The sequence below is a fragment of the Monocercomonoides exilis genome, assembly GCF_001643675.1.
Source record: "Monocercomonoides exilis strain PA203 chromosome Unknown scaffold26-1319188, whole genome shotgun sequence".
Lineage (NCBI taxonomy): Eukaryota > Preaxostyla > Oxymonadida > Polymastigidae > Monocercomonoides > Monocercomonoides exilis.
This window is the reverse complement of record NW_027150571.1, coordinates 551,093-560,190: the sequence shown is the minus strand read 5'-3', so window position 1 is coordinate 560,190 and position 9,098 is coordinate 551,093. Positions and strand designations below refer to the sequence as shown.

Sequence of the window (9,098 nt, the reverse complement as noted above, 5' to 3'; positions counted from 1 at the left end):
TCTCTTCTCTTTCGTCTCAATAATCACCAAAAGCTGTTTAATTTGCTGTTCTTTCTCCAAAAGCTCTGCTGCCGCTGCTGCTGCCTTCGAAAGGTCCCTTTCTTCCTCTTCTTCTGCATCTTCATTCACTTTCACTTTCTCCTTCTCCTTCTCCTTCTCTCCTTCTTTTTCCCCCGGCATTTCATTGATTGCTGTCATTCCAACTCTTCCAGCTGGCTTCACCATCATTGCAATCCTCATCTCCTCCAGCTCTTTCGAAAGACTTTCCTCCTTCTCCTTCCAAATCGCCCTCTCTCTCTTCATCTCTTTCTCCCTGTTCGCCTTCTCCTCGCTCAGCCCTTCTGCCAGCTGCTGCTTCTCCTTCTTCAGCACATCCACCTCTTTCTTGCTTGCTTCTGCTGCTGCTTCCATTTCCTGTGCCATCTTCTCCATCTTCTTCTGGTTGCTCTTCTGCTCTTCCTCTTTCTCCTTTCTCGTTTTCTCCAACTGCATCTGAATTTCACTCATTTTCCCATTCAATTCTGTTTTTTGCTCTTCCATCTGCTTCTTCAGCTGCGGAATCGCTGCCATTTCACTCGTCATCTTCTGCATTGCCTCTTTCATTTTGCCATTTTCCTCTTCTTTTCCTGTCAATTGCTCGCTTTTTTCATTCAGCTCTGTAATCAGCTTGTTTATTTGATTGTCTTTCTCTTCGCTCTGCTTTGCTGCTTTCTGAATCGCCTCGTTCAGCTGCTCTTCCATCTGCTCTGCCTCTTTCATCAATCTTTGCACTTCTTCTTGTTTCGCATTCGATTTCTCTGCTTCCTTCGCTGCCTCTTCTTTCGCATTGTTGACTTCTTCCTCCTTTCTTAACACAGTTTCCTTGAGCGTTTTGTTCTCTTCTTGCAGTTTTCTCGCTTCTTCTTTGTGCTTTTGCTCATTTTGCTCTGAAATTTGGCTGTTTTTCCCTAATTCTGCTGTCATTTCTGCTAATTTTGCGATCTCTGCCTCTTTTTCCTTTATTTCCTTTGCGTTCTGCTCTGAAATTCTTTCGATTTCTCCTTTCAAATCTTTGATTTCCTCTTCTTTTTCTCTCTTTGCCTCCTTCTCCGCGTTCTTCGTTTCTTCCGCTTCTTCTGCAAGTTTCACATTTTCCTTCTGAACTTGTTCGATTTTCTCTTCTTTCTCCTTCATTTCCCCTTCCATTTTGCTCTTTTCTTCGCTCAAACTCTGCAAATTCACTTGAAGTTGCTTCATTTCTTCTTCCATCTTCTTCTTTTCCTCTCTCATTTCCTCTTTCACTTTCTCCGTTTCTTCTTCTTTCTCCTTCTTCAAACTGCTCAAACCTTCTTCTGCTTGCTTCTTCGCTTCTTCCAACGCAGCCTTCTCAATTTCAATTGCTTCAAACATTTTCTTCTCTTCCTCTTTTTCTTTCTTCAATTGCAGCATTTCCTTTTCCATTTCTTCCCTTCCCGCAACTGAAGAATCCAATTCATTCCTCATTTTATCTGCATTTTCTTTTAATTTCTCGTTTTCTGCTTTGATTTCGCTGATTTCTTGCTTCATTTTCTCGTTCTCTTCTTTCAGCTCCTTATGCTGTTGATCCTGTGACAGCTTCGGCTCATTCTTTTCTTTGTCTTGTTCTTCATTCAACAAATCTTTTTCTTTTTCTTTCTCTTTCTCTTCCTTCTCTTTCTCTTTCTCCTCTTTCTCTTTCTCTCTCTCCTCCTTCTCCTTCTTCAGCGCCTCCACTTCCTCCTCCAGCTTCTTCTGCGCCTCCATCGTCATCTCCTTCTCCGCCGCCATCATATTCATCATTTCTGCTTTGAACGTCGCCATTTCTTCTGCTTTATGCTCTTTCTCTGCCTCCAGCTTCTTCTTCTCCTCTTCCGTCTTTCTCTTCTCTTCCTCCAGCACTCCCACAGACTCCGCCATCTTCTTCAGCTCTTCATTCATCTTCTTCTTCTCCTCCTTCAGCTTCTCGTTCTTCGCCACCACCTTCTCCAGCTCTGCCACCATTTCGTCGTTGTCCCGCTCCATCTCCTCTTTCTCCTTCTCCTTCGCCTCATCCTCCTTCTGCCTCCTCTCATCTTCCTCTCTCATCATCTTCTTCAGCATCTCGTTCTGCTCCCGCATCATCTCAATCTGCTTCGTCTCTTCCTCCGCTGCTGCTACCGCTCTGTCTCTCTCTTTCTTCACGTCACTCAGACTTTTCTTCAGCGCTTCCTGAAATATTCAGTGATTGTTTGGGTGGTGGATGGTGAGAATAAAAATAAAATAAAATAAATTAAATTAAATAGAATGAAAATTATATTGATTTTATTTTTTTTTTTAAATAAAATGAAACAATGTTCAATAATTTAATGCGAACATATTCTTCCTTTGCAACGCTGTCAATCACAACTTCTGTAACTTCTTCATCTTTTCCTTTCAGCTCTTCTAATTGTTTTCTCAAGTCCTCGTTTTCTTGTCTCAAACGAGAAATATCTTAAATAATGATGTTAAAAAAAATATTGATAACAATCAATATTATAAGCAAGCACTTCGATGAGTTCAAACCATCTTCTCCCTTTAAAGAATTATCGCTTGATTCTTTCTGACCGTCTTCTCCTTCGACATTCTTTTCAGCCTTATCACAAAATAGAAAATAAAAGTTTATAAAAAAATATAAATATAAATATATTTTTTGATATAAAAGACTATAAAACTGTAACACCTTTAGTTTTTTCAATTCTGCTTGAAGTTCAAGATTATAATCTGAAAGAGTTGTTATGCTCGTTTGCAGTGCGCGTAACTAAATATTTATTTGTTTCAAATATTCACTCAACAGTAAATAAAAAGATAACCTTTTCTTCATGTTCCTCTTTGAGAGTAGAAATAGCACTTTCGTGAGACTCATTTGCCTTTGAGGCCTGAGAAGATGATAAACCAGATTTTGAGATTTTAGCCTTTTCTTTTTCTTGGTGTAAGTCTTTATCCAAACGCTCAATACGTTGGTTAAGCCTGTCAATGTCTGATAATGTTACAAAAATATAGTTGGTGCACATTACAAAAAAAAAGTATGAATTGTTAAATCAGTATCCAAAAGTCAAATGAAAAAAACCTTTTGTCAGTTTTTTCTCATTTTCCTTGGAGATTGCCAATTCACTTTTCAATTTATCAATCTGCTCGTGTGGCGTCAGCTCGGAGCTCTCGTCAATTTCTTTCTTCTTGCCTTTTTTCATAAAATCAAGAAAAGACATTTTTGCTGTTCCGAGTTATGGTTCGAGAAAAAGTAAAAGTAGTTTTTTAAAATTTAAAAAAGCTATAATATATAAATAAATTGAGTTTTTTGTTGCATTTTATGAGCGCGCATTAAAATATAAATTCAGACAAGATATAAGTGTTTGATGTCAATAATCCTTTTTGAATGCAATTTTTTATTCTTTCATCATTCAATTTGTAGTTATGAAAAATATAGTTTGGAATATGATTTTTTATTTATTTATTTTTCTTTCTTTCTCTCTCTCTCTTTTTTTTTTTAAAATATTTGGAAAATTGGTGATGGACGTTAAGAACTTTCTTGTTCATGTCACTCAGAGTTTAAAATAATCATGAGAAAAAATTATGAAAAGTCTTGACAGACTTATATTTTGAATAATAAAGAATATAAGACAACAATTATTCATTTTGTTGGTTTGATCAAAAAGAAACAAAAGATTTGCTTATCTTCACAAATACAAAAACGATCATTGGTTTTGTTGTTGTGACATATTTCACACTTATTTTTTTGAAATTGGAAAGAAGTTAGGATTGAGATAATAACATTTTCAAAAAGTGTGAAAAAGAAGAAAGTTTGCTTTCACCGATTGTTTTCTGTTTAAATCGCAATTCAAGATGAAAAAGGTTCACTCAATTACGAACAGAATAAAATTTTTTTATATCATTCAAAGTACATCCGAAGTTGATAAGTTTAAGAGTTTGTTCTTTTCCAATAGTTTATAAAAAAAGGCACTGCTTCTTATTCTTTATGTGTGCTTGAAGAATTGCTTTACGAACTTGAAGGTTGCAATGAGAATGAGCAGAAACAGAAAATCGTTGAAATGATCGAAATTGTTGACGAAATGAGCAAAAATGAATTCATGGAAATTTGTACAATTGAAATGTTCAATAAAATTCACAAAATGATTGAAGAAAAGAAATTGAATTTAATAAATGCGTTGCCTATGTTGAAGCATATGGGATATTGCAATGTGTGGAAAGAATTTTGGAATTGCTGTTGCGATAGCTCTTCATTGAAGATAATATTTGAGAAGATCATTCTTGAAGAAAATAGAAAAACAGAAGGAAAGAAAGAGAAGTTGCAAGTTGATCTTTGTGAATGTCATCTTTTGCTAAACAATGATACCTCAAAAGAATTATTGTCAGTTTGCGTGAAGTGCCTTCTTAAAGCTGCAAAGCAAATTGATCAAAACGAGGAAACGCAAAAGGAAGTTGAAATGGCTTTGCTGACCTTGAGACGCGTTGAAATGCTCACAGTTTGAAATAGAATCATTATTGTTAAATTGTTGCTTTTTTTATATGTAATTTTTAAGAGAGAGGATCGTGAACCAAATCTGAATGAAATCAAAGAGATCATCAGATATCATCGGGATCATCATAATTTGACGCATCTTGGGTGCCTATCTGCTTGGGAGATTGTGATAAGCCGATTTCATTCAGAAAAAAGTTTAGAAGATGTTGTTGTGAATCGGATGCATTTTGCTGAAGAAGCTGCAAAAGAAGTGGAAGATCTGTCGAAATGCATTGATTGAAACAAAAAAGAAGAAAAGACTGAGAAGAGAAAAAAGAAAGAAAGAAAGATCATTATGAAATGGATTTTTTTGATAGAAGTGTTCTTTCTGAGTTTGAGATTGTGGAAAGAGGAATTTGTTGGATTGATCCAAAGTCTTGTCAAGATGTGTTTTGACACAAAAGAGAATGAAAGAGCTATAACTGAATGGCGCATTTCCATGTTTCATTCAATAGGATACGTTGAAAGTGTGAGTGTTAACGGTTTTGTGGATGGAGGAGCAGTAAATTTTATGATGGAAGGGATACTGCAACCCACGTTGAACAAAAATATTGCAAGAAGTTGCTTGGAATTCTTTTTGGAGCTTTCAAGAAGATTGAAAGAGAAGAGAGATAATAAAGAAGAGGAAGCGAAAACAATGGAAACAAAAAAGAAAATGATAGAAAACATGGAAAAAGAAGGATACGAAGACGTTATCACAAGCTTTCAAAAAATTCTACCAACATTGACACCCAATAATGTTATTGGACTATCTGTCTGTTACACAAATTATTTTGTGTATATGTATGATTATTTTTGAAATCATAACTTTTTTCTGTGTGTTGATTTTACAAACGTTTTATTCCTATGGAGAGAAATTAATCAATCAAAAATAAAAATCTTGATAATTGTTCGAAATGACGAAGCTTGAGATTATATTCATGAAAAAATAGGCATATTATAACTCAAAGCACATCAATTATTTTTCACAATTCAATTATTCCAAGAAAATGCAGTAGTTATTGAAGTTAATGTTATTCCATTTGTTATGAAAGCAGGAAATTTATTCATTCAAAAGTCAACATTAGTAAAAAAATTAAAAACTAAAAGATAAATAAATTAACCGAGATTTCTCTATAACTTTTATCTGAAAATTTCAAATTAAAAAATTCTAACTAAATAAGAATTTTCTGAACCAAATAATAGTATTTTGGCAAAGAACACAAACAAAGATGTGGAGTTCGTTCAATGTTGATACATTTTTTGAGGAAAAAAATGAGTGTGATAAGATGTTGGAGAGTTTTGTTCATTTTCTTCACTTCAAGCATCAATATATACCCTAGGTGGAAAACCCGGTAGATAGTGGAAAACCCGGTAGTTATAAGTCATAATTGTCAGTTATTTTCAACGTTAAAGACCTCTCAATTCATTTTAAATGCTTTTATTTTTGTTTTGTCAGATTTTTGTGAATACTAAATTTTGTGTTTGTTTAAAAAAATGGTGTGATTTTAATTAGAAAATTAGATACAATGCAGATTAAGTTGGGAAATTTGAATTAATTGAGGTTTTTTTTTTTTTTTTTTAATATCCTCATGCTTATTTGAATAAAGTGGACTTTATTCAAATAAAAGCACAAAATTTAAAAATCGCCACCCTAATTCAAATTAGAAAAGATCATTCAAATTAATAATAATTGTGGAAAAGGAAAATAAAACAAACAAAACACACTTATTAAAATATAGTGGAAACAAAAGAAAAATCAAACCTTTTTTGATGGTTTTATTAAAGAAATTTTGATAATTCGACGGAAGCGTGAAAATAAGCTTAAATAAAATAAATATTAAACAATTAATTTGTTAACAAAGTGAAAATGTTATTTGTTTTGAATTTTATGTAAAGAATGATTAACTTTGAAGATAATTTTAAGAGTTTTTGCATAAATATTAAAAAGAAAACGATGATATTCTGTAAATTCTGAAGAATAAATTTGTTTCGTGTGCGTGTTTCATAATGCAGAATCCATAATCACAATAAACATTGCACTTGGATGTTGTAGTTGCAGAATCGTAGGTATATTTCCTTTTCCTTTTTCATTTTTCCTTATTTCCTTTCATTTTTTCTATCATTCTTTTTTTGTCGTAATCTCATTATTTCAAAATGATCTTTCTCTTTTTCTTTTATTAAGCCTCTTTCTTTCTCATCACTTCACGCATCTTCTTTATTTTCGTTATCATTTATCTCTTCATTTTCATACAACATCCCCGTAAATTTTCTAATGCCAACTTCTTTGAAAAGAAGTGCATTTTCTTCATTTCGCCTTTGCATCTGTTTTTAGAAGCATCCCACATTCTCTGTAATTTTTTCCTCCTTCATTTTCTCGATTTCCGTTTTTCCTTTCGCTCACACGGCAGCTGGAGAAATTGGTGTAGCTCACCGAAAATGTGTTTACAGACGCAGATGAGGCGAATGAGATGCACCCGCCATTAGTGGCAGTCTGTTGGCTCAACTGTTCTGAGTTGATGTTGGTGATGGTGCAGTTGGTGAGGGAGAGGGAGAGGGCAGGGGAGGTGGCAGAAGAGAGGACACAGCTGGTGGGAGTGGCTGTGGAGGTGATGTCTGTGATGTTGGAGGCGTTGAGAGTGAGGGGAGCGGTGAGGGAGGTGAGGTGGAAAATGCTTTGGCTGTTGAGGGAGAGACTGGTGATTGCTGTGTGGTTGAGGGCGAGAGAGCCAGCAGTGAGGAAGAAGAGGGGGGTTTTTATTGTTATGGAGGTTGTTCCGGTGATGGTGGTTGTGTTGAGGTTGAGGGAAGGGGAGTCATTGGAGAGGTGAAAGAGGATGGGGGTGATTTGGTTTGTGGAGTTGTGGGCGATGGCAAGGGCAGAGACTGTGAGGGAGCCCTGGGTCTGTTGGAAGAGGGCAGACGAGGCAGATAGATCTGGTGAAGAAGAAGATGATGATGACAATGAAGGTTGAGGAATATCACTCAATGAGATGGTTGTGGCTGCTGTACCGTTTCCTGTGATTTTCGTGACAGCTTTACTAAAGTGAATTATTTGAGTCTGAACAAATGTTGAACCAAGAAGGGTGAGGAAGGCGTCTTGGAGAAGGGAGCAACGCATCCAAAAGCATATTCAACTGTGGCACATGGGCTTTGCTGTATTTTGCCACAGGCATCGACATCACTTCCACCATTTGCAACTATTTTATTCTGGGCGATGAGGGGGAGCCAGCCATTATACACAGCATTATCAGCTTGTCCATTATTATACACTCTTTTTGATGAGGTTGTTGAACCACATTGCTGGAATGGAGATTGGGTGATGCTATTTCCGCTGAAGAACACATCATTTCCTCTTCCATTTGCTGCAGTGTTGCCATCGAAGAAGCAGAATGTGATGAATTTTATTCCGATCATCCAGGAATAAGTTGAATGAAAATAAATGGCAGCTCCTCCTAATGAAGATGACGAATTTGTCAATTTGTTGTTTATAGGTTGGCAATCATTAACCAAAAATTGATTTGGTCTATTTTGTGGAGGATAAGAAAATGTTAGAGAACCAGCAGAATTACCACCAGAATTTGAGATGCACTTGCATTTGGCAAACAGGGAGAAAGCATTTGTTGGCATTCCATTTATTGAAAAATACCAGCATGTTCCACGCTACCAAATATTGAACAACTTTCAACTCTGTTTTTTGAGAATGACCAAACAGAATTTTATTGTGGCCAAGCTATGCAAGTTGCTCCTCCATGAGCAGCTGTACAACCTGAGAAATTGGATTTTGCAATATTCTCATTCTGTTAACTGTTACTATATAACGCTCCTCCATTTCTTTTACTTGATGAGCATTTGTTGAATGAACACAAAGCGATTGTGAGATTTGCATTTGTGCATTCAACACGAAGTGCCTCGCCCCAGGCGCTTCCACCTTTTGAATCATTCCACTCACACCATTCAAGGAGATAGCTGTTCAATTCAGAAAAGGACAATCTACCAGGTTTCGCTCTTTGAGATTCAGTTCCAACATGCACCACAGCTGTATTTGATGAAGAGCATGCATGAAAAATAAAGTGGTTTGTTCTGAATAGAAGGATGAATCGATTAAAACAAGTGGGATATCTGACATAAAAACAATTCAATAAAAAATCGAAATTAAAATGGATTAATGGGAAATGAAAAATTGATACAAAAAATTTTCCTTTCAAATATTATTTTCATATAATCTTTAATAGGAAACATTAATGAATGCTTAAAGAGAATAAGTTTTCTTATTAATTAATTATTAAAAAAAAAAAAAAAAAAAAAAAAAAAAAAAAAAAAAAAAAAAAAACGGAAAATATTAAACACTGACGATAAAATTTTTACCGACGGACGTGAAAACAAAACTCACCTCACGTCTCACAGGTTTATTTCCCACATCCGCCTTTCGTTAAAATAACTATTCAGTTTGTAAGAGAATAACATTGTTACATGTTTAGAAGAAAGATTCGACACAATATTTTTGAAATCATAATTATTCAATAAATTTTTTCGACTTCGAAACTATTCAAATTTTGACTTAATGAAAGACGCACAACATATGAAA

General features: G+C 35.1%; 1 protein-coding gene across 1 annotated transcript; it reads left to right on the top strand.

The window, feature by feature from the left end:
- Positions 1 to 6,949: 6,949 nt before the first annotated feature.
- MONOS_16545 (uncharacterized protein) lies at positions 6,950 to 7,937 on the top strand (the record flags this gene model as incomplete). The annotated part of the gene is made up of 3 exons (XM_067869452.1): positions 6,950 to 6,953; positions 7,048 to 7,361; positions 7,593 to 7,937. The coding sequence occupies 3 exons, from the start codon at positions 6,950 to 6,952 to the stop codon at positions 7,935 to 7,937; spliced, it is 663 nt and encodes a 220-aa protein (XP_067726264.1).
- Positions 7,938 to 9,098: the final 1,161 nt, after the last annotated feature.